The 25,946-nt window shown below is 38.3% G+C and overlaps 1 protein-coding gene across 1 annotated transcript in view; it reads right to left on the bottom strand.

The window, feature by feature from the left end:
- The window catches only part of CNTN6 (contactin 6), a 149,643-nt gene that overhangs the window by 17,789 nt on the left and 105,908 nt on the right, over positions 1-25,946 (bottom strand). The window contains exons 10-14 of the mRNA XM_074914602.1: positions 24,998-25,127; positions 23,771-23,921; positions 8,485-8,612; positions 1,072-1,247; positions 616-733 (exon numbers count right to left, since the gene is read on the bottom strand). Coding sequence (XP_074770703.1) covers positions 616-733; positions 1,072-1,247; positions 8,485-8,612; positions 23,771-23,921; positions 24,998-25,127 — 703 coding nt within the window. The remainder of the gene's footprint in view (positions 1-615; positions 734-1,071; positions 1,248-8,484; positions 8,613-23,770; positions 23,922-24,997; positions 25,128-25,946) is intronic.

Below are 25,946 nucleotides of genomic sequence, written 5' to 3'. Positions count from 1 at the left end.
ACAAAGAAAGTCACTCAATTTGTCTCTTGCTGAACCATCCTATATTTTCAGAACTCCTCTTGAATTTAATCAAAACTGAGGTTTAGAAAAAATTCAAGATGGTGCACTATACAGATTTCTAATTTTTGCTAGGATTTAGATGATCTGCTGCCATAACTGCATCTCTCTTGTGGCTGGCAGCAAAGAAGATGAGTTAGCTGACGAGTTAGTAGAAAATAATTTTTCATATTATCTCCAAATAGTGGAAAGGAACCAGGTTTCTTGCTTTTTTCTAGCCTGCACAGTGACCTGGAGATACCCAGCAACAAGCTGGTGACAGCAGTCTGATGAAAGTAGAGGACTTGCCTATGCTCTGCCACATTCACCTTTGTGGCCGTAAGAGTTTACCTTCCAAAGAGGCCACAGCAGAACTGCACAGATCTCCCTGGGTTAGCTGCGCATCAGGATCACACTGGCCAGAATCACAACCTAGTTTTGGGGCCAAGTGTACAAGATATATAGCATTTCACTACTGAAATACTGAATTGATATCCTAGGGATCATTTACACAAGAGCTGATGCTAAGAATTTCTAATTCCTACAGAAGATATATGTGTCTACATTTAACAGACATACCTCTTACAATTATATCTACTGTTGCAGATTGACTGTCTAAAGTTGTTTGTACCACGCACACATATTTCCCAGAATGATGTAGCTGAATATTTCTTATCATCAAATCCCCAACAGATTCCTAGAGATACAAAGAAAGTAAACTAATCACTCACAACATGCTTTCCATACTAGACATTTTTATAAATTGCTCAATATTAATAAAAAATTCAGCTTTTAAATTAAAATATTCATAGCTATCATCCATTTCTTTCATGTGGACATTTTTATTATGACTTCACAAATAACTCAAGTGCCTTTATGAAATTTAAGAAAGAAAAATAAATGGCTGCAGCCCTTGTAAAGAAACAGTGATTTGCCATGCATATAAATAGTGATGGAAGAATTATCATAAATATTTGTGTCATCTAAAGACTGGCAAATAGTTTCATTAAGCACTAAGGAGTTTAAGAAACTTACTCTTCCAATTCTTTCAAAATGATGTATTTCTCTATTAAAATCAATTCTATTGCCATTGAATGACCATGTGAACACCACATCAATGGAGGGGTCATGAGACACCTGGCATGGAAGGACTATGCTTTCTCCAACTGTTACATCCATATTAGAAGGTGGAATAGTAATTACAGTCTTTTCTGTGGAGACAAAAAAAAAAAAAAAAAAAATCCTTTTTATTAAAATGCTTATAAAAATAGTAGATCTTGAATGGGGTTCGTACCATTTATGAAATGATTTAAAATAGGTCCAAAATGTTCCATAATAAAGAAAATTATCTCTAATGCAGTGATGATTTCAGAACACTCTTACCTCTGTGCAGCCCACTACTTTTCCAGTATCAATACAGTGAGCACGCTGTGTTGCCTCTGAAGGCAAGCAGATGTCAGAGGCAACATGCTAAATGAGTCATATGTTACTTTGTGAAGCCCATAGTCAATAGATAAGATTTCAGCTCAAAAAGTACAGACCTCATTATTACAACTGTTAAAAATATGTCCACGGTTCTACAGACCTGAAAATCTCTCCTTATAGGAAACTGCAGCAAAAGCAAAATTGCTGTTCATCGCCACTTACTTTATACATTGAGATCCTTAATCTATATTAATGTTAGTGGTAGTTTACCACACAGCGTTGCTTACATTACAGCTCAAAGAAGGTATCTTCAGAGACAGAAAAACTATTTATGTACACTTTTTTAACCCCTTACACTGAGAAACAAACTTGCAGCTCTTATTAATGGAAGTAGTAGCTTGCTGAAGGGGAAATAAACAGGTTTATATGGCTTCATTTTTGTTGATATGACTGGCAGATAGATTAGAGATAACAACCACTTTGTTGTAAGCAATTCCCTTGAATAAAGCTTTTGTGCATGAAAGTGTTATAAAATGGTGAGAAATTAGAGGCACGTGAATAAAATGAGAGCAGAATCTATTCATCAACATTAATACATTCTGAAAATAATGTGAGAGGAGCAGAAGAAAATTTGCACAAGCTTTATTAGTTCCGTGCCTATTCTGGCTATGTGTTAGAAATTTGCTTGAAAATTCAGGATTTTGGTTTTACCAAGGTCTTGGATTCAAAGGGCTGATTCATGATATGGCATCCAACATATTTTCATTCAGACTGTCATCATCACTGTGGTAACTGATCAATACGTGGGTACAAACAGGCAATAGGGGCTGCAACTTGAAGGGCTTCTCCACATCTGAGCTACGCTGGAGGAGTGACTGTTGTGGCAGTGGTCAAGTAGAAATAAGGTAGAATGTTGCATTTTCTGCTAATGTTTTAAAATAAAACTGGATCTCACTAGTTTCAATGATGTACTTGCTGCAGGCATCAAGTAATGTTTTCCAGGGAAAACAAAGAAAGGACTTGTCTCATTTTTATTGTTACAGACAAATTATGTGGTTTTTTTCTGGTATCATTAATAGAGCGTCAGAGGTTCTCATCATGAGTTAAAGCTCAGACTTGGAACACACTTTCTCAGATTTCTCTGTGCACTCTGACTGCTCTTCACAGCCACATAAAACTGTCGTTGTGGCAGCTCCATCAGTTTGTCTGAAGTCAAGGACTGCAAAAATGTGAAGTCCTCAGATGACTGTCTTAAAGATACTCGATCATTAGGTTAGAGAAATCTCTTCTTCTCCCTGGAAGCAGTGTGTCAGACGCAATAAATTCCAGATGATTCAAGGGCCATATTCTTTGTTGGCACAACTCCACTGATTTCAGCACACACCGGCAAAGAACTTAGCTCCATAAATCTCAAATGAAGTAATTCCATTGTGAAGTACAGGTAGCTTTCATAGAATAATTTTGAAAAGTCTCTGGAAGCTATGGAGAACCTCCACAAAGTTTTCTTTTCTTGTTTTTCCTCCTGTACTTCTTATTCTCACAGCTGAAATAGAACTGCATGAATAACACTTTGAGAAGTTCTATTGCTTGCAATAATTCTACATATGTTAGAAAAAGAAAAAAGCTGCAACTTCTCTTTGCCACTAGCAGGTGGAAAGGCATGATCTTCTGTCCTGAGATGGTCCTCCAAACTCGTCATCTCTTCTTCCAGAGTCATCCTGTAAGACTCCCTCTTTCCTTAAACCTATAAACCATGTGCATCTCTACACTGAGCTTTTAAAGCCAATGAAATATGGTATCAAAGAAGCAAAGTGTTCCCCTGAATGCCACCATCGACCCCAAAGTGGAAATTCTACATTGCTCTGCATGGTTTTGACACACTTTCTCCCAGCCTCCACTTGGTTTTTGTCTGCTCTGTCGTTAGCTGTGCAGCAGAGATGTCTCCACACGTATTCTCTCATAAATGATGCAAAAGGTTACGCCTGATTTACAGAAGGGTGTTGAAGGGTCTGGCAGGTCACCCTGGGCTGTTGCTCCCCTCATGCAGCCCCTGGGTCTGACCTGTGTGGTGGAGCTGGGAGAACCAGGAGGGGTGAACTGTCTCTGAAATCACAGCAAGGGTCCCCTCCACGGCTCCTGTCTCCTGTACGCTGTAACGGCCCCTGGGAGTGAGTGGGGAGGGCTGGCCCTAACAAGGCCATTTACAGTGTCAATAATTAGATGCGCAACAGCACGTTTCCTGAGCCTTCCATTTGTAAGCCCAGTACCTCGATATGAGTAAAGAGTGGTTATGGGGTTCACCTTCCCAGCCCTCTTGGACAGACCCCAAAGCCCAAGATAAGCTCCTTGCTGCCAGGTATAAACTGCTGCTGGTATTTTATCTGTCTTGCTTAAAGCTGACTTGCATGTATCTGTTTTGCATTGCTTTGATGACAGTCTGAAGACACCGTTTGAATTGGGTATTCTGCTAAAAATCCAAAACAAGGCACTTATACCAGGGGTGAAATTCACCTTTTCTGATTTCATTCATTGAGCACTAATAAAACTTTGTGCCACTACTGAATTTTCCATGTGTCAAGTACTCCCTGTCCTTCAAATTTCTCTTTTAAATATCTACCCTTCACAAGACCCACATCACCTCTACTACCACAAGACTTAATACCACCTCATTTTGTACCTCCTGTTTCTCTGTACTGGATGATTGGTCACCAGGATTGGTCCATTTTGGCTCTTACAATGCACTGAGTACAATTACAGCATTCTATAAATAAGTAAAATACTATAAATAAAATCAATTTATTTCTATGGGAAGGTCAAGGTAAGACTAAGCAAGAATGATACAAACAGCATTGCACAGAATTTGTAATCAGATTCAATAGTTACATTCTAAAATCCATAGAATACAAATAGAAAATGATGTCTTGTTTTTTTGTAAAATCTTTAAGTCTCCATCAAAGCCAGTCTGTTGTACAGGAAGGAGCCATTAGCTCCAGCTGGTTGTAATGAAACTGGCTGGGAATTTTTTGAAAATTTTCTTCATCAGAAGGCTCTGATAATATTATGGTTAACTCATTAGGACTGTCATGTAATTCCTCTGTCATTATTTGATCACACATTCAAAGAGATCAGAAATAAGACATCTGCAATCATGTTATAGGATGTTATTACAAGAAATAAAAATTCCAGATATCATTTATCTCTTAAAACCTATGGAATGCCTCCTTAGGGAAAAGAGAAGTATTTTTTAAAAATCACATTCTACAGAACCCTCTAGTGAACAGGTATTTTGGAATATCAGAACATAATGGTTTCTTATAACACAACAAATCCCAATAGCTTTATGCTATTAGTATTAGAAGTCTATTTTCTTATTGGCATGAGCCTGTTTGCCTCAACCAAATAAATATAGAAAAGTGTTTTTTAATGAATTATACTGTTTGTGTGTGAGGCGTGGTTTTATAGTAGTGTTAGCAAAAAAAATCCATTTTATTATGGCATTATTATCCTCTTGTATCTCTTGTTGTAGCCAGCTCATATCCAGTGATACCACAGATGCAGAGTGGCTCACTTGTGCGATATTTTCTGCTTCTTTTATGGGGTTGTCTTTAAGACTTCCACCTCAAATACTTTTAAAAGCTTCTTAAAAGCTCTTGGTTCTACATTATCTATCTATCTTGCTTAGCAACTGCAGACATGCATTATATGGCAAATCCCATTCCAGAGGAGAAAACAGATAAGATGCTGTGAGTGCTGGAGGTATAATAAAGACTTCTCACACAAAGAATAAACAACTCAATGAGCAGCAATAAACTTAATTTGCACATTAGATATGCTTTTCCAAGTTCTGACATTTCAGTTGAAAATAATGCTGAAGCAATGAGGCCTATAATTGAACAGCCAAAACTTCTCCAGAGGGGAAACAAAAACAAATGTTCCCTGCAAACAAGATCATTTTTATACCATGTTGTTACCCAGTGTTTTAATAAACTTCATAAATGCCAAACAAATTTTTTTTTTCCATGTTTTAATGTGATTTTTCCATATTACTATATTAGGATGTATGTATGTGATATGTGAAATAGTATATAACGTTAATGAAGTCGGAGCTGCCTAAACCCTAAACTTCTTGGTTTATTCATTGCTAGCTGTGCTGTAACACCGTCTCAGATTACACGTTGCACTGCATCAATGCTAATTGCTCTTTCATAATATGAGTATGAAAAAGATTTTGGCAGATGCAGTAGGTTGGGGAAGAGGTCATGCCTGCAGCTACAGTAACCATTCTAAAGTCATTGAAAACAAGATTATTAAGAAAAAAAAGAGAGAGTTACAAATTACATTTAATAACGTGCTCTTCTTGTAACTACAGACATTATTATTGTTAGCTGTTTTGCAAACCTGATTAATATGCTTACTATAATCTCAGAAGTTCCACTTTCTAAGATGTTCTAATTTGAAATCAACAAATATGAATACTTGTATAAGAAAACATCTGCATTCAAAAGATTGTGTGAGAAAAAAACACTAAGAGAAAAAACACTATGAGAAAAAAACACATAAGTTTGTCTCAATTTTTCTTCTTTCTTTTTTTTTTTTTTTTTTTCTGTCAGTGATCAAAGATCAGAGCATAGTCACTTCATATACCACTCATGGGAATATCTACAAAAACAGTGTATTTTTTCATGTCCTCCACCTCTGGACTAGTCTACCTGAGTGATAAGTTTGTACAAATTCTTTTTACTAATGGATATAGACCATCTATCAACACAGCAAAAACCTGAAACAAAGGACTGCTTTGAACATAATGTACTTTAATGTGTTCCACGATGTATTTAACTGTGTTTCAAAGAACAGTGAAAAACACTGCAGGGAAGGTGCTCTCCTGCAGAGCAACACTGGACTGGGACCAGAGCCAGAGTGTGCTGTTACACCAGAGGCTCAACCCCAGCACAGATGAAGCTGTAGTTTTGGAGGGAAGGAGAATTACAGCTGATGTGACCATTTGATATGTATATGGTTATGATGGCTGTTAGGGAAGTTCTTTATACACCTCCAACTAAAGTATCACAACATCTAGAAATAAAACTCCTGGCCTCACCAAGGTGGCCTGAAAAGCTGAAGTAGGTGTTGAAGTTGTAAGTGTTTGCAGTGGGAGGACTTAGACCGCCATCCAAAAGCAATGCAGATTGCTCAATAAATTGCCAAGACCAGCAAGAGAAGCTAAGTTGAGCCATGTGCCCAAACACTGGCTCTGACCACTGCAGCCTTGTCTGGCAGCAAGTGAGGACTGTCACCCAAGTGGGATCTTGTGAAAAAGGTCCTTTTTGGTGAGTACACACCTTCCTGGGCAAGCAGCAAGTAGCTCAAAATGACAAAGACCTGGGGTTGTCCACCTCTTGCACTAATGGTTGGAATCTCATGGTTACAGTGATCATACAGAGCACAGGAGAGACAGGGTCAAGTCCTTCCTAGTCAAGGGTTGTGAACCCTGGGTCTCCCACTTATCTCAGAAATTACTTTGTATAAGTCCTGTCAGCTGGAGAAGAGCTGAGAGTAAAGAAAGCAGCAGCCTGGAGGAAACTCGGTCCCCCTGCAGTGAGGGCATGCAGTGAGTATAGAGCAGGGGAAAGGACAGAAGAAGGAAACCTGGCTTTCCGGTCCTAAAGATTATTTCTGTTTCATATGCGAGAGCTACAAAATGTGACTGGTAGATGATTATCTGCACTTAGTGCCTTAATGAAAAACAAAAGGGACAAAAAAGGAAAAATGGAAGAAGAAAGCATGACTTGCTTTGGAGCTAGAAGTGTTATGCAGTCAGGCAAGTCCTTGCTGACATCCATGCGAAGTTTGGGAAACTTGATGCATAACTATGTAGCTGCACTGTGGTACATCTCATCAGATCCCATCAGTGATTTTGTCTCAGAGGGCATAGGATTTGGCTTCTTATGATGATCCTGATGGGACAAGTTCATACTGATAACACTCAAAGAGGCAAGTCACTTTCTTTTTAAGGAGATAATTAAAGTTTTATCTCATATAGAGAAGAAAATAATGGTAATGTGAGAGGAAAATGTTCCTCATTTTCCCTTCAGAAAAAGATGTGTCTAGCTACATTAACCTGTAGTTAACAGCTGAAATGGTTTAATTAAACCAAAACCTAACGTAAGAAAATATAAGCAAAAAATCAAATGCTTTCCGACAAAGGGGTGCCCTCTGAAATGAGATGTCTTAGTAGTATTATCCAGGAAAACAAACTAGTCTGAAAGCATAAAAGATACCCTAACAGATCCCTTGTTTTATTATCAATGCAGCAACTAGATGGGGAGGGCTGTGGAAGGTAGCCATTTTGATATTCAGAATTAGAAGACCTGTGATGGTCCAAGAAGAGGTTTTGCTTGGCTCAGGTTTGTTTTGGAGATATTTACCAAAGTAACGCACAGCAGCTGGGATATGGAAGAAAGAGTGGGTGGCTTCAGGACCTGCAGGAATACAATGTATGCAACAGATATCCACCTCACGCTGAAGAAAATAAACCCACCTGATTTTCAGATTACTTCACAACATCTCTTTTATGGCTCCCCAGCTTTAAAGTCTCTTCTGCAGTCTCAGATGTGATGTAAATTGTAAAAGCTGACGAAACTCATCCAAGCACACCACACAGCATACACTGAACCTCCAACACCACCTCGGTGTCCTTTCAAACCCTGGCTGCCCAATGCCTGCAACAGTGCAGCCCATACCTGCTGATGTTTAAATGGTACTGCAGTACAAATATCATTATTAATGGTACTACCCGTTTCTATGGATATCTTGGGAGACCTCCCTGATAAACAAATTGATCATCAGAATGGTGTGGTCGTGAGTTTTTCTTTGCTGCAGGCACTGGAGAGCTCAGTTTCAGCTTTAAACTGCAAGTAACAAGCTGTCAATACTGGCACTGATTGGCACAGACTTGGGCATCCCAGTGAAAGAAAGCACATACTTTATAATATTCATAAATCACAAAAGAAAACACTAAGGTACCTTTCACAATCAGGTTCCCTGAATTTCTGGCAACTCCAAACTGATTTGTTGCTATACAAGTGTACACCCCGGCATCTGATTTGGTGATGTTATAGAGTTTGAGACTGCCATCCTCTAGTAAGGTGACCCTGGGGAAAAAAATAAACAAATAGGGAGAAAAAAAAATAATAGAAATGTAACGCTACTTTTAATATTTAAATGCTTCCATTATACTTATTCTCTTCTACAACAAGCTGAATATGTATCAACCAATTTTCACCTCTGCTTATTATTGATTTCTATATTAGGAATGTTATATTGACATATTGGAGTTGACCATTAACTTATCTAGCTGACTTTCTTGCAGCAAAATTTGGAGTCTCCAGAGAAAGAAGGAAGACTGAACTTGGTACCTAATTGTGTTATATTTTACCATGGGGGGCTTTTTTTTTCAGATCTCAGTGCTCCTATGACATACTAATGTTGTGTCTGAGCCCAGCTGCTCGTGCAATTTTGTCAGGATTATTAAAAGATATTAGCAGACTAGCTGAGATGCTGAAATGCCATCTCACAAGCCAAGGAGCCAAATCAAATACATCGCAGTCTCATAGGGCCTTCAAATCACCTATTAGTCACTATGTTGTTTACACCAGTTTGCAGAGTATTGGGTAAATTGCATTTAACAGTAATTTCAGGACCACTCCTGGGTTTTATGGACAAAATTAATTTCTAAGCTTGTTCATATACTTCTTCAAGTCAATGAGATACTTTAAGATGTCAGTACAGAGTTCAGCATATGTTTTCCTTAGGTAAGCTTTCGCTACATATCCAGCACCTTTTTGCTTTTACATACAAGGACAGCACCTCAGAGCTTTGGGATTTTCTTCACAAATATACAAACCACATTTATCAAAGGTAGAGAATTTCAAAATGAAAACTGAATTAGGTAAGTGATGAATTTTTGGACAGAATTATCCTGTAATATTTTGTTCGTGATGGTTCTTCCATCCACCTGTTTCACATGGTAGATGTTGAAGCTCCTGACCAATTTTTTCTGACTTTAGGAAGAGGACAGTGGGCTCAAAGACATGAAATTCCTGGAAGTTTCATGAAAAAAGGTGTCAGGGTCTATATGTGCAGCCCCTCTTGCCAGTAAGGCCACTGCATGGGCACACTCCTTAGTAGACATCAGAGAATCTGCACCCAACCAGGAAGAGCTGCACTCAAATGCCACACTTCTGCACAGCTGACAAAATCCAGATTTAAGTCACAAATCCACAGGAAACCAGGCTTCATTCATCCCAGCACTCACAGAAGTACTGCACTAATTTTTTATATTCCTCTTTTAATTGACATTTAAATCTAATACAAGAATCCTTTTATAAAAAGAAAATATCTAATTCATGCATCACAGCTTGGGTATTTAATATTTATTACAACATAAGATTGGATGATGTAATGAATTATTAAAGGAAATGAACAATAACAAGAGCAGAAGTTGAAGCTGACAGTAATATCGTAGCCATTAAACACACAAAAAACATCAGAGTGTCTTGCTGAATTCCACTCTGGTATTTATATGCTTGTAGCTATACGTGTAACACACATTAGACCTTGTTCTGTTTCCCGTTACATGCTCCCAGCCTCTTAGCTGATGAAGAGAAGTGCTAGACTTGGATTCCTGGCGGTCTTCTCACTTACATACCCCCAGTTTTATGTCTCTCAGCCTTATCTGACCTCATCCTTCTGAAAGATCTTCTCCTGAGCAGGGCAGGGTTGGATTTAGGGATGAGAAAAGCTGAGACGTGCCCGTGGTGCCAGGCACTCTGTCACTGGGGTGTGGAGCTCAGAGGGGAAGGGATTTAGGCTTGAATGAAAAATCTTTGTTTCCTTGGTAATAATCACCAGGTACTGCAGCAGTTGTTTGCATGCAATTTGTAGTACAATGAGAAAACAAGTTCGGGTTTAATAGTCTATCATATATCCATATTAAACCAGAGAGGAGCAAAATATGAAGCAACAAAGTACATTCTTCGATACAATGATGTATCAAGTGACATTTTTCAGATAAGGAAGGATGAATAAGCATGAAAGAACTGAGCCTTTCTGCTGGCTTCATGACACTGTGCATCAAAATGATACAGTATTGGTGCCTCTCCCTCTCAGTATGGGACACACCTGATGAGAGTATCTCAAAGGCAGGTTTAAATATGAAGAAAGACCTGCAAGTATTCCACTTCTGCCTCTGTTATTTTCTTTTCATTAATGATGCATCTCTTCACATCAGTTTGCACCAGCCACAAGAAAACACCCTCATTAGAATCTGCTGGAGATAAAATAGTTGATTCAACTGACTAGTTAGCTAACATATGGTGGTTTCATCAAACAGTATCAAAAGAGATTCAAGTGTGAATCAGCAAATGTTCATAAATTGGATACCTGAATAATAAGTTATAACAAGCCACCGTAGTGTCTTTCTCACCATCAAATATTGATGCCCTGTTATTTTTACCGAAGTTTCACCTAAAAGCTCTAGGTACAAATTGGAATCCAGAGTGGGCATGAGGCCAAAAAAAAAAAAAAAAAGACAATCCCAGTCCCCAAAAGCTTCCAATGTAGGTAATACAGTAGGAAAAAACAGTCTATAAAAATACAGAATAATAAAGGGGAGAATCTTTGAATGTACAGGCTCTGTGCTTAGCCCCCTATGGATTGCTGGCTAGGGCTTTTTCACTGAAGTTTAGTCATGTCTCAGATTGTTTTTCCTGTATTCTTCATTAGGAATTGAGACCTGAATAATTCCCAGCTTCCTGGTTTTTCCACTGAGAGGGGTTTGTTGCCACTCAAGAACTGACGAGGTAATGTTTGATCTGACGAAATGTTGTTCTGAAACAGTATTCAGCGGCTGGGCAGGCTGAGGATGGAATGGCTCTTTCAACAGATCAAAACGGAGCTTAGCAAAGAGAAACCATGAGCAAATAAAAGCTTCAGAGTTGTTTGAAACAGAGGTCATGCTACCTAAAGACAATTAGGGAGCTAGCAGTAAATAAGATACTCAGGCAGAATTTATGTAAAAGCACAAAGGACTCCCAGAGTAATTAGTTAGCTGGGAAGGGAATTAAAGAAAAAAAAAAAAAAAAAAAGTGAGTAATTTCCAGCTGTACTGAGGTCTGTGTCCAGAGAGGGATGAGAAAGCAGAGCGCAGCAGAAAATCAAGATGATGCATTTCAAATGCAAGGAAAAAAAAAAAAAAGCAATGTGAAATCCTGACCCGGTTGCCATGAACAACAAAGTTGCCATAAACTTCCTCAAAGCCATGACTTTATGCCGTGGGTGGGTTCAGAGGGGCTGCACTTTATCCTCTTCCATTTGTCTTTCAACTAATGGAACTGTTATTCTGAAGGCAATGGGAATATTTCCTTTAATGGGCTTCGGATCAAGCTCTAACAAACGATTTAAAAAGAAGCTGTGAAACACATGTCTCACCTGCTGAAAGGCTTGCTGAAAACCGCTACTTTTCACAACATTTTAGACTATGTGACGGCTATAGATAGTAATTCTTAGCATTTGTATCAGAAGACAAGGTGATTCCAAGTACTGCGACAAGACAGAAAAGTTTAACTTGTCCAATATAATGCAAGTAGAATATTTTGTCTGCCAGGAAAACTGGACTTCTCTCAGTAAGTAAATGAGTGCCTGTCGAGGGACAAAAAACAAAGGATCTGAAGCAGAGCTGATAAATTCATCCCTGCAAAAGAAGGAGAAGAAAGAATGAAATGAGCTACTTGGGACACAAGTGTTCATAAAGCCCTGTTGCAGCAAGGTATTGCTTAAGCAGAAGCCTAACTCTAAACTGGCATCTCTGACTCACAAAATGCTTAAATTCTTATCAGACTAGTGCTGACACCTATGCTCCTGCCTGAATTACACAGGTGCTACCTCGGGGTAAATAGCTCAATTAAAGTTGCTATGAGGAAGAGATGAAAATCCAGTTGTATAAATGCATACAAAGTTCCTGCAAACAAGGGCTAATTAGAAATACCCAGAAATATAATTCCATATGTAACAAACCTGGGAATTTACCCTGTAGAAAGGTGGATGTGTTGGATGCAGTTCACTTCCTGAGGATCATAGGAACATAAGACAGCTTAAAGCCCAGTTCAGAGACATGTCTAGCCAACTTTCTGTCTGCAGGGTGCCTGTGGCAGAGGGCAAGGGCACAGTAAGGATGCAGTAGCAGGTACCACAGTCCTTTCCTAGCACCAAGTGACCTGTAACCCAGGGTTTGGATCTAGAGACAGTGCCATTCTACATAGGATGAAATTTGTCTTCAGGAATGAATCCAAAGCCCCCTGCAAACCTTCAGTCCCACGATAGTGCGCGAGAAGTTTTTCCCTGCTTTATTTAAGCATAGTGTGATGTCCTTTTGTTTGTATTTAATCTACCCATTCCATTGGATTGACCCATGTCTCAGGGTGACTCCATCAGTACACAAGCTAAGCATTATATGCAGAAAGGGAAAACAAACATCCTACCCAAGATCTGCTGGAGTCAAATCTTTGCGTAATGTTCAAAAAGAATGGCTTGCAATGTTTCTGCGGAAGACATGAGACTGGGAAGAAGTGAGAGCTCATTAAAATTGTCACACATACTTTTTAAGTAAAGAACTTGAGAAATCAAGCAGGGATGATAGGTACAGCTTTTAATTAACCAGGCCAAACAAACCATCTCCAAAAGTGTTGTCTCATGTGAACAAAAGATTGTTGATGGCTATTTGCTTTGAACTTAAGAGCATGAAAGAATAATATGTATTTAACAAGGCTGATAGAAAAATAAAATCTGAGAAAAGAAAGAGGTGTCAACTCATTAGATTTTAAAGTGCAGCAGAAGTAATTTTTGAGCACTGCTGTACTGTTCAGCCAATCTGTTTTAGAGAGAGGTGCAATTTTAATTTGTGGATGTGAATTGCATTAATTCAATACAGCAACTGTCTTTGAAATCCCCATCAAAACTGTTTGAGCTGGACTGGTGTAAAACTCGGGGTGAATCAAGCCTACTTCTGCAGATTTCAGCACTGCCAGTAGGGTAGCTATCTCTTCAAGGGCATAAAATAATTCCTTTCAAAATAAAGTAACCTTGATACTTAATGTAAAGATTCATTCTTCTTTTCTCTTGTCTGCCTCTAACATCAAGTGTCTGACACCTCATAATGTTATTGAAGTCATCATCATAGCACTGTGCAGATAAAAAGGGAGTATTCTGTATCTGATGAAATCAGAGGCAAAGTAATTTTTATTATCTGAGAAATCCTATTTGAAACCATGTCTTCTCAGACTCACTTCTCTGCTCAAGAGCAAAACCACTCCTGCTTTCATAGCTATGAAAAGATATATTGTTTATAAATTTCTTCAGATATGCTAGCAGACATTGAGACAATAGCTGACTCTTCTAATTTTACAAAGATTGCATAGCATGAGAGAAGCTGAATTAAAAAGTACAAGGGGAAGTAACTGAGGGGCAGAAACAGCTCTCAAGTGACTCAGAATTACTAGTGATTTATGCAGATGTAAATGTGAGTAAAGTTTGACTGAGTGAATGAATTGTGCCCGCTGATGACAGCTCTGGTATTTTTGAAAAGGTCCCACTGAGTCCCATCTGAGATCTGACTGTCTGTATTATATGTTAATGATCTTTGTACCTGTTTATCCTATTCTGAGTGTAATTTGTATGCTAATAGTACTGCCATTTAATAAACTATGCTTAAAAGAAGATTTTCCTTATCTGCATGCTGATATAAATGAGCTTTAGAGTTGACTGACAATTAACTGGAAATAAAATAAATACCATTAAACTCTGTGTTAACTATTCGAATCAAAACAATTACACAATCTAGCTGAATAGTCTTATTAAACTATTTTAGAAATTAATACTTTTAGCAATGATAGAAGGTGACACGACAACACTGTTCCTTTCTATTTCCAAAAATTCCCCTCTGTTCCTAAAAAGAAACATTATTCTTTCATAGAATCACTGCAATTTGGGACCACAGATATTTATTTTATGTAAATATATACAGACATTTGAATTGAGTTATACTCCATCATAAAGCTTCAGACAAAATACAGTATTTTCAGGAGATGGTACTCCTTTTAATATAAAATAGCAAAAGTTGTTTTGCCCTTTCTTTAACATATTCAAGTATTAAATATGAGACAGATATGCAATGACCAAAGACAAAAGCGACAAAAAATACCGTATCTGTAGACATGTGTCTAAACCCGTTGTAGTAATATGTCTCAAAATGTGCAGCTGGGGAATACTGGGCAGCAGGACCTCTATATGTACAGGGGAGAGAGATGTGCCAACCAAACAGCTAGTTTAGTGATGAAACAAAACAAAGAAGCAATCCCCCCAAACGTTGCTTGCCGTGTTTTAATCCTTTCAGCTTTCTAAATCCTTGTGATAGTTTTAAGGTACTTGTGAGCCTGTTCATCCTCAGTCTGCTATGTTAAACAAACACATACATTTCTGGTTTTTTCCCACCTAGAGGACTTGGTCTCATGTCATATTTACAAGATATGGCCTGTTTACAGCTCCTTTCTTCCCTGTATCGGTCCTTGCCCTATTTTAAATCTGCATTTAAACAACTGAGGTCATGAGAGGAGAGATGTAGTAGAATCCTGGACTGAGGCAAGAGCCATATGTTAGCGTGACCAGGAAAAAAGAAAGATTTCTTGGTTATTAGTCTACCTTGTGGACAGGGCATAATGAAACATTTCTGTAGCCATACATTGACTAGTCGGAACAATCAGCATAAAAGGTATTGATAAAGTAATACACTAAGAAGGAAAGGATCAGGAACCAGATTTTGCGAAATTCTGTGCTGAGAATCCAGGTAGAAAATGAACTGAATTGCCAAAGAAAAAGTTTGCCAATTTTACTATTTGCCAACAAGTTCTGCTGTTTTTATGAAATCTTTATAACCAGTACATCTGAGAAAAGTTCTTTCAGCACAAGATGGTGTGCCCACACTACTGCTATTCAATCTAATCCCACCATTAATCATTATTTTTATGATTCAGACATTATTAGTTCAGACACAGCCATTCATACAACCAGATTCGCTCCAGATGTAAAACTAAGCCCTTAATATGGGACTTAAGTAGAATTTAAACAGTACATCAGGCCTTGAATTACCCTCCGTGTGGGAGTTTAATTCACTTACAGGAATCTTCTTCCCTATCTGCTTGTCAGAACATATTTCAAAAATAAGCGTACAATAAAACCTGCTGTTAACTTTAAAGTGTTCTGTATATACAACAAGCAACTGACACCAGGTACACAGCGTGGTCCTGGCTTGCTTTCAGAAACCCTGGACAGCATGTTCATGTGCATACACACCCAAACAGATACACAGCACCGGAGGTGAACAGTGTTCATCTTCAGTGATTTCAGCTCCCGTGTAATGACTCATCTTTCACCTGCACATGGCCCTGCTCTCATGCCTTCAGCTCTCATCACCAGTAGCCTCCCACACCCATTGCTCGGGATACCTGTGGACATGTAGGAGACCCTAGGGCAATCTTCACTGAGCTACTGAATTTATGCTTAATTTGTGTGATAATATATCACAGAGCATAGAAATTCTATGTCTTTCTAATGTGTAATATTCTACCACTCGTGTGTTCCTTAAACAGCTCCTCCTTTCACTGAAAATTTGACAAAAGTTTTAGTTCTCATAGAAAAGAAGTCATGAAATAGCAGTATTGCTTTGTAATAAAATCCAACAGCCAAACAAGCGGTGTTATATCCTCCTACAAACCCTTCATATTTGCTGAGCATTAGCCACATTTTTCGGGTGCTGTTTTGATGCTTTCACTCACATAATCATTCACACTCAGAACGATCCCAGAAACTCCTCCCTAGAAGCTTCTTTGTTCCTCATGCCTACAGCATGACTAGCAACAGTCCACGTGTCTGTCATGTTAATCAATACTTTATTGCTCCTTTTTACACCACCTCCCCAACCTATCCTGATCTATATGCCTCTAATGTTACCCTTAGGTTGGAAACTTTTGGGATCTTTTATTTGGTGTTTGTGCACCATATTTTTCATCCAATACTAGTATTTTTGTACGCTATGGCAATACACAACAGAATAGTGCAACAGTAATGATGTGCATGGCGGTACAACTTGGACTAAAATTGAAGCACAGAAGGTTGTATCCTCTCATTATTTTTTGTGCAAACTCCTAATTAGGAACCTTGATTCACAGCCTGCTGAAGTCAATGGAAAAAACTCCAATGAGATTAGCTGGCTTTGGATCAAATCCTGAACATCAATCAGAATATGTGCATGAAGCAGGGATAAAACAGGAACTGAAGGGGAGAGAGGGCACAACACTGACATTCACAGGGGTTTAGTTTATTGCAGCTCCATATGACATGGAAGAGTGACAGATTGCTTGGGACATCTCAACATGTAGGACAGCCCCTCAGAAAGGCTCACCTTAACAAGGTTCCCAGGAGTTGAGTAGGAACAATTTAAAATTGTATTAGAGGTGTCATACAGAAGAGAAATTGTAATAAATTCAGCATCGCGCAGGTTGTCATTCTTTCTTATACGTGAGAACATATGGTTCATTTGCTTACTTGATGCTCACGCTATCTGATGTGCTAAACACTATTGCATTAAGTAGTCAGTAATACATGATGAGATTAGGTTTATTGGCTTGTTCCATTATGAAACTCTCTAAGGAGAGAGAAAAGCAAGGAAAAGCCCTTTTCTTATGTCTTCCGCTGCACTAACATTCTCTGTCTGCTGCCTGCCAGCATTCCATTGGGTCAAGTAGCAATGGGGGTTCCCTTCTGCCTTCTCATTACTCTGCAGTGGATTGACTTCAAATGGAAAGATAACAGAGAAAGAAGAAAGGGGAAAACCAAAGCAAAATAAGATTAAGAAGAAAAAATAAAACATTGACTTTTTCTTCCCCTCATCTGTGCTCGTTCTTCCTTCTCCTTATATCTCCCTCCTCATCTTTCACTCCTATGCTTTCCACTCCCTGCCTTCATGCTCAGCTTGGGGAAGAAGACAGAACTAACTGGAAACATGAAGAACACAAAGGAGGAAAGACTGAATGTACTTCAGGTCAGTCTGAGGCATTTTCTGGCAACCCTTTGATTGCAAAACTTTTCTTATGCCAAAATCATTGGTTTTGCTGGATCACCAAACATTTCTGCTCATGTGTTCTCTTCAGTGAGTACTACCATGTTTTATGTTTCTCCTAGATTCAACAACATTATTCAGAAGGAAGCAATGGCAAATGCTTGCACACTTATGCCTACAACCAACACTGAAAATAGAAAAATACCACCGCTGGTAGCAAATAAATATTCAAGAAATGCATTATAGCTGCCTCCACCAGTCTTTTGCAATACCCTCTTTTCTGCTACCATTCATATAGAAACCAAGGCTACTGTAATCTGAGCATAAGATATTTTTAGCTAGAACATAGAAGAGTCATTGCAGCTCTCAGGCTTCCCTTGGGAAAGGTGTAATGATGGGTTTTGTCTGGTTAGCACCGAATATGTAGTAGTAGTGTGGCCTGAGAAATGACAAACCAAAGCAATTCTATATAGCAGTCTCAGGTTTTGTAGGAGTTTTCATATTTTTATATATAAATTCAGACCAAGCACTGAAAACAGGCAGGTAAATCCATGCCTTTGATTTCTGTCAATCTATTTGTTAGCAAGGAATGGAACTGAAGTGATTAATCAAATTTAGCAGATGTGGAATCAATTCCATTGGTTCCCTAAGCAAAATTAGAATTTCATCAAGAGATAAGCTTAATTTGTATTCATGTTGACTTACAGTGATGGTGTCTAAGATATCTGGAATTGCTCTGATTGCTGATGGCCACACTTCAAGTGCTCTATTTAAAAACTAAAATAGGAAATGAACTTCTTTACAAGCACACAGACACTGATAAGATAGAAAGGTTAAGGCATATCATCAAAGCTATGCAAAGCTTCTTGTGGTAGCAAAGCAAGAAGGATAAAAATGGAGATACACTTAATCCAGGCTTCAAAAATGAGACTTAAAAATAAAATAATAGTAATATTAATATCCCATTGCTATTCACCTAGCCACACTGCTGTAGAAAGCTGGGACTGGTGAGTGCTAGAATAGCATAAGAAAATATGTTCTATATGAAACTTGCTACCAGCATACAAATGTCTATTCTACTTTTATCTGCAAACAGCAGGTGCATAAAGCAGGGTGGTTGGTGGGACTACACAGCATGACAAGTAAAGATTCTCTTTGCCTGTGCTACTCATCTGGTCTGAATTCAATATAGGTAGTTTGGTTTTTTTTTTTCTGACACCAGATAGTTTTCATTCCTCCAGCTTCGCTCATCTAAAGTTAGGCATCTCATATGAGATGGAGGTGTCTGCCACGAAAAAGTAAATAACTACTTTAGAGTGCATATTGACTTCAACTAAATAAAAGTTAAGGGACATCAATCTCCTCCTTTGTTAGTAGTGCAAATTTTGGAATTTTCAATCCATTTTGTCTTGATTCCTCCCCAAGCAGATTTTTTTTTTTTCTTCTTCTTTTAAAGATAATGGATATTCCAGAAGGTTTCAGTATAAGCTAAACAAACAGTGTTGACATGCTGGTAATTGAAATGTTTCACTGAAGTTTGTTGAACTGCCCCGACACATTTCTTCTCAAATTGGTTCAAGCTGAAATGCTGTTTCACAGTACAATATGTTTTGTATGTTTTATTTGATCGGTGGATTGAGGTCTTCTCCTGTTTACCAATTAATTGCCTGCATTTTTTTAACCCTATTTCTCTAATTCCAACAGCAGCCACAAGACAGAATTCCTTTCCCAAGTTTAAAATGTGTTAAAACGGTCATAGTTTTGGAATCTGACTCTGAACCTTGGAGTACTGGCAGAAGGCCAAAAGCAGATGGTGGCTGTGAGTGCTCAGAATGCTGCAGGAGAATGGTCCTGCCCAGGAGACTGGTAAAGCAGTTCACATGCAGGACACAGCCATGAACAGACCGAACTCTGCAGTTAATGAAACCTGCTGGGTCCTTGCATTTCACATGGGAGCAGGAGAATCCCTTTGAGTCTGAGCCTCCAAGGGGCAGCTGTGAGTCCTCAGCAATTACCAGGTAAGTCCCCCCCACCCATAGTGTTAGAAGTCTCAAGCCACAGCATCTGCTCAGTTTTCTTTGCATGAGGTTGTTGAAAGACAACTTTTCATGTCACTGCTCAATCATTCTCCCACATTTCCTTTGAGTAATGGCAATAATGCGTGCAAAACCCCAAAACCAAGTGTGGCATGGGAGAGAAGTTTTACCACATAAAGCAGCTTTATTTATGGTAGAGAATCAGTTCACAGCCTTCACAGAGATGGGACTGAACTGTGTCCTACAAGCAAGTCTAGGAGCCAACAAGTATTAAGCATATTTTATTGACTCCTAAACATACTTCTTGTCCAGTTCCCAGAAAATTTAAATTATGAATATTTGCTTATTACTGATTATTAATGCATGGAAAGTGCTGTATATGACTAATGCATTCTTTCAGCCTACCTCATTTCTCTGTTTTCCCTCAGCTATCCTCATTTAAATTCTGAGCGGAGTGAATGGCATATGTTTATATGCATTCACTCAACTCATGGCGAGGGAACAGCACCTCTTTCTGGTACAGCAAAAGGGGTTCCAATTCCCATTTATTAAAAAGCTTCAATCAAAAAGCATTTTTATAAAATAAGATTTCCATGAAGGTCCTGATCCTGAATCCACTGAAGGTGATAAAAAGATTTGTGATGAGACCAGTGCCTAGACTTGCAAATTTGCTTTAATATATCAATTGTTCCCTTCTACTCTTTTTTTCCTCAGTGGACACATGATACAATAGAAGGGAGATTGAAGAAAAACTCCACTGCACTTACTGAAAATATATGGCACACATGTAAACAGCTCAGATCTGCGTCAAACTCCACAGGATGGGTGTTCAGAGCATGAAGTTTGTTCTTTTTCTTTGTTGCATTTCATTTGTACATTGAGCTAAAATCCACAGCACATGCCAGGAAAGAGTCACGCATTTGGGAAGGAACAAACAAAATCTTTTAAAACAGTTGCCTACTGGACAAGTGGTATTGCTCCCAAAAGCCCATTTCTCAAGACTTGGATCCAAAGATGGAGGTTAATTGCCTAAAAGAAAACTTGAAGTTGTATTGCTAGAGGATCCAGAAAAGCTGATTGGGGGATCATGTGAAGAGAGAGCAAGTAAAAGCAGTTAGTGGGATTAGCCAACTGTGGCATCTCTTTCTGATTCCTGCAGCCAATAATCTTGAATTCCCTCTCTAAGGTGGGCAGCAGCATGAACCAAAGACAAATCCCCAGAGGGGGTGAGCCATATAAATGAAGGTGGAATTTGGCTATTTCTGAAACTTTTGTAGTACAATACTCAATGGAGAGGGGACATTAAGACTGGGAACAGTAAACAGACCTGGTACAGGTATGTTCAGGCTTTGTTTTACCATCTAATGAAAATCTGATTGATTGGGGGATTTTTTGAAGGACTTGCATGTATGCTTCAAATGCAATGAAGTATTCTACATAAATCGCAGCACACAAACTGTTGAAGATCTGGGCAACAATGTGTTTGAGCTGCAGAGATGAGAGATGCAAGTGGTGCTGGAAGAAGCTAACTGTGCCCTAAAAAGGGGCTGAGGAACTTCACTGCTGGACCATGGTAGAAGATTCAGAAGATTACACTTCAGACTCAGGAAATGTTAAGATATTTTTCAAATAGCAGGGGCCCAAATACTGCAGCTTCATAAACTTAAAAATGCTTGATAAAACACACTCAGACAAATCAAATAAATATTTCATGATGCTTCTAATATGGATAGTCTATTAACTAGCTCTTCCTAGTTAGCACAATTTTCTTTACACACTTACAAACTAACATGAATATAAAGCAGTGTTATCTTGTCATATTAAAAGCTCAGATGATCAGGGAGAGCAGTGACCATGCATTCATATAAGGAATAAAGTATTATCATGAGTGAAAGGAAAAAGGTGAAAACTAAAGAATATTCTTTCCCCTTAGGGTGGAATAGGTCTAGCTGCACTAACACTGACTTATTTAGCAATGTGTCCATCTGTTGCCATCAGAACTGTAAGGGATTGATATTTCCTTTTTTTTCAGCATTTATAAACCAATACAATATTTAAAAAAAAAAAAAAAAAGAGTAAAGGAGTCCATAAAAATTATAATTGCTGCACAATAAAATGGGAGCAGAAATAAGGAAAGCTTTAGTTAAAATAGTTAGTCTTTGACATGTCAGAGTTTAATCATATATATATAGAGAGAGAACAGCAGAACAGGTTCCTTCTCTTTTTTATGAGCAAAGAAATGTGACTTTATTACTTTAATTAGCTGTGTACTTTAGTTACAGCCATACGAATCCTTATTTATTTTTCTGTTTTCTGTCAAATATCTCTGGAAAAATACTGTATAGAAGATTTATTTTCTCTTCTTTAAAACCATGGCACTAGCTATTTTATCATTTAATAATCAAAAAGCCTCATAAATTCTACTTTGCACCAGTGGACACACTGGTAATAATGTTTTGCACATGGAGAGTTTAAGCACTGCCTTTGCCTCAGTGTAAATCCTGCTCCTTTTGTTTACTCCTGCTAAGCAGCAGAAGGCCACCTGGGATGCTCAAAAATTACAGTGTGCTTATAATTATTATTAGTAAATTAATACAGAAGCACATGTAAATACTGCATGCAGTATGTAAATATTTTTTATAAGCAAATCAGATGGGGAATATCACGGTATTAGAACTTCAAAATCTAGGCTTAATTCAAATATTTAAATTGCAAGTTTTAAATAGTTCTCTCCTTGCTCCTGTTCTCAGTGTCAGAAAATCCAGAGATTACCTGTGGCAAACTGAATATTGAGCATGCTTTCTACACACTGTAGGGATAGGCTGCGTCTAGTAGGAATGAGCAGGCATTTTTTGTTGCCTAGACTGTACAATCAAAATGCAAATACAAATTTGACTGATCAGTAGTTAGAAAAATATTTTTCAACATTAGCTGAGCAGTTAAACAGAAAAACTGCCATTCGTGAAAGGGGCGGGGGGAATAATTATAAAAATCTGTGCCCTGTGGTATGGATTGCTTGCCCGGATTTTTCAGTTTCATTGCTAGTAACTATGTGAAATACTTCTCAGATTTGCACTTTCTTTCACGTATACTTCTGATTTGCTTTTATCTGTATGGTACATTACTGCAGTATGGGATAGGGAAATATTTGTGTCACAGTTTTGGATAATGTTGTTTTAGTGAATTACAATTACTTTACATCTTACATGATCCAAACTAACCTCCTTGACCAACTGGTCTTGTGTGTGAAATCTGGTGTTCAGCTTCCAGAGCTTTATGAAGTACTGATTCTGTTTTCTGTCTTTGAAAATGATAATGTGATAAAACAGCGTTGCTGTTATATTTGTGAACTGAAAGAAAGGCTGAGAAAAATTACAGTTCTTAGACACTGTCGCCCATTTCATCCATCTGCATTTGTATATGGAAATATCATCACAGTTTGTATATTTTGTATACTAGTCCCAACTTACTCAAGTCAGTAAGTCACTTTTGATTTTAATGCTGTACCGTTTAATTGACATTAGCATGTAATAATGTGGATGGTTTGTGGCAGCTCACAAATAAGTTATTGGCCATCACAGACAAAATATGAGTAAAACCCTGATGAAGACCATGCAACCTCATGCTAGTTGGCTCAGTGCTGTGGCTAAATCCTGCCTAAACAGAAAAGACAGAATATGGAGCTGATTTAGCTCTGGGTTATTTTACAACCTGTACAGCTGCGAAGCATTTATGCTGCAGCCTGGGGGTATATTCTGCTTCCCTGAAGCCTCCAATGATGTCTCCTAGATGAAGCTCATTCAGTCAGGCTTTTCGTGTGGTAAACAGTCAGCTCTGATAGCGCTGCAGTGAATTAACTGCTGATGAACACAAACGTATGTATTGTACAATTACCCGTGTGTATTAGTCTGGCTTTGTTCTCAGCCAGCTTCATATCTTCAAAACTGTATGGCCACTGCTAAAGACAAATAGGCCTCTGGCATCAAAGTTTTCTGTCAATGAGCTGTCAAAAGCAATTCTAAGCCAGCTGTGTTTCAGTGATGTTTAAATGATATTATTAAAACAGAGAACACCCAACAATCCAGCAACTGGTTTATGACAGTACCTTTTGTTCTGGCGCAGAAGTTCTGAGCCCTTTCTCCAGCTAATAACTGCTCTGGGAGAAGCACTTGGCTTACAACCAATTGTAACTTCACCTCCAACTTGAACAACAGAAATTTTTTTCACAGGATTTTTTGAAAAATCAGGTGCTGCAGCTAAAAAGAAGAAAGAAGAGCAGAGCAATATGCAGCTGACAAGTTACTAAATGAACATGTTAAATTCTTCTCTTCAAGTTACATAGTAGGTAAATCCAGTAATTGCTTTGCTTTTGAGGTTTCTGCAAAAGTACATATATGTCTAACATGAAAAATGTATTTAAGTACCAAAGAATGGAATTAATTATATCTTATTTATTATTTATCTTTACTTATGCTGTTTCTAAACTGTCTACTTAAGAAACTGTCTGCTCTGACAACCTTTTCTTGAGGTTGTCTGCAGACTGGGAGAACAGGTCTATCTGCAATGAAGAATGAGGTTCCTGAGCAGAGCTATGTCAGCAGGATAAGCATCACACTCCTCATCCCAGCCACATGTATTTGTCTGCAGAGAGCATTCAATTACAAACACAGTTTTTCAGTGGTCTTCTGTTTATAAACTGACAGTTTTCTGAAAATGTGTTCATTTTTCCAGGAATTTACGTGAAAATTCACTCTTGGAGAAGGAGAAAACACAAGACCTGTACAACAGGTGCTCTTAAAGTCTGTGTTTTACCTGTTTCACTAGTATTTGGCTGTTGAACAAACTTTATATTTGAATATCTATAACAGGATACTTATAATATGAACAAATTTCATTTTATGTGCATCTCTGATAATCATTGAGATTACTTGCTACGTGTTATTTGTTTTTATATATATACTTGCCATATGCTCTTTGTTTATAGTTAAAACTATTTTTCCCACTTTCTGAAATGACTTTTAAAAACTGCAGAATATTAATAACTCAAATACTAAGTGAGAAACAGAATTCATTAAATTTGTGTGTATGCGATAAAAAAACACCACACATGGAATTAGACTCTTCCCCAAAACTAGTTATGAAATAAAATTTAAAAAAAAGAAAGCATTTGCACATGGGTGAAGAGCAAGCAGAAAGAAATATCAGCAAAAAGAAATATCAACAGACTTCAACTGCCAGGTGGAATTTAATCTACTGATTTCTTAATTTCAAATTGCGTCAGTAAGTGCCCTGTTATACTCAGTACCTGCTCATTTCAGCGACATTTACTCACCTATCACCCGCAACTCAGCATTGGCATAAATAGTATCGTATTTGTTTTCTGCCACACACTGATAGAGGCCAGAGTCCGACATATTCAGCACAGGTATGATAAGAGTTCCATTTTCTATTTGAATTCTTTCCTGATAAAAACAAGCAAAAAAACGTTGACAGAGCCAATGAGTGCACAATCCCAAAGTTTTTTTGGTATCACACTGATGAACCTGATCACAATTCAGAAGCAGAAGCGTTATCTTCTTGGAAGCAATGTGGATGAACACCTCAGAAATACAATGTCTGCCTTGGCTATATGATCGTGGCTATTCTTTCACCTCTTAGCTCTTCAAACTCTTCAAGAACTCCAGGCACATGTTGCAGAGAAGTTGCCTTGGGCAGATGTGCCCAGATGTTCCAGCTGTGGCGTGTGTTTCCTTGCACTGCAGAACTGTGACTCTGCGGGCATGCTTCACCACGAAGCAGATGCAGAAATAGTGACCACAGGGCACGTACAGCTGCTCTGCACTGGGAGCCTGGAGCATCCTCTGTAGGGCTCCTGGGAAGCAGCACCTGCAGCCCTGACAAGTGGCCTACCCCCCTCATATCATCAGATGAATTCTGATCATCTAAGATGATCAGAAAAGCTCCGCAGGAGACAGAGGTGCTCAAATAATGGAAACACTTCAAGTGTCATCAGATCACAAGTCACAGAAAAATGATCCTCTGAAAAAGCTGTACTGAAAGCCCTTTTAAATTCCTATTGGAAACCCACAGGCAGCTGTTCAGATCAGAGGGAGAGCATGCTCCTCATGGCTCGAATTCCTGTACACTGAGTTTCTTCAGTGTAATTCTGCCGAAATAGAGGAAACTGCACAGTAGGTAAATTTGGATCAGAGTCTGGGTTTCAGTGTCTTAAAAGGTGTTTTATTTTCTCTATTTTGGCAAATAGAAAAAAGCCTGTTTCA

Source organism: Athene noctua, chromosome 10 (genome assembly GCF_965140245.1).
Source record: "Athene noctua chromosome 10, bAthNoc1.hap1.1, whole genome shotgun sequence".
Lineage (NCBI taxonomy): Eukaryota > Metazoa > Chordata > Aves > Strigiformes > Strigidae > Athene > Athene noctua.
Note: the sequence above shows the minus strand (reverse complement) of the source record. Positions and strands in the feature narration are given on the sequence as shown.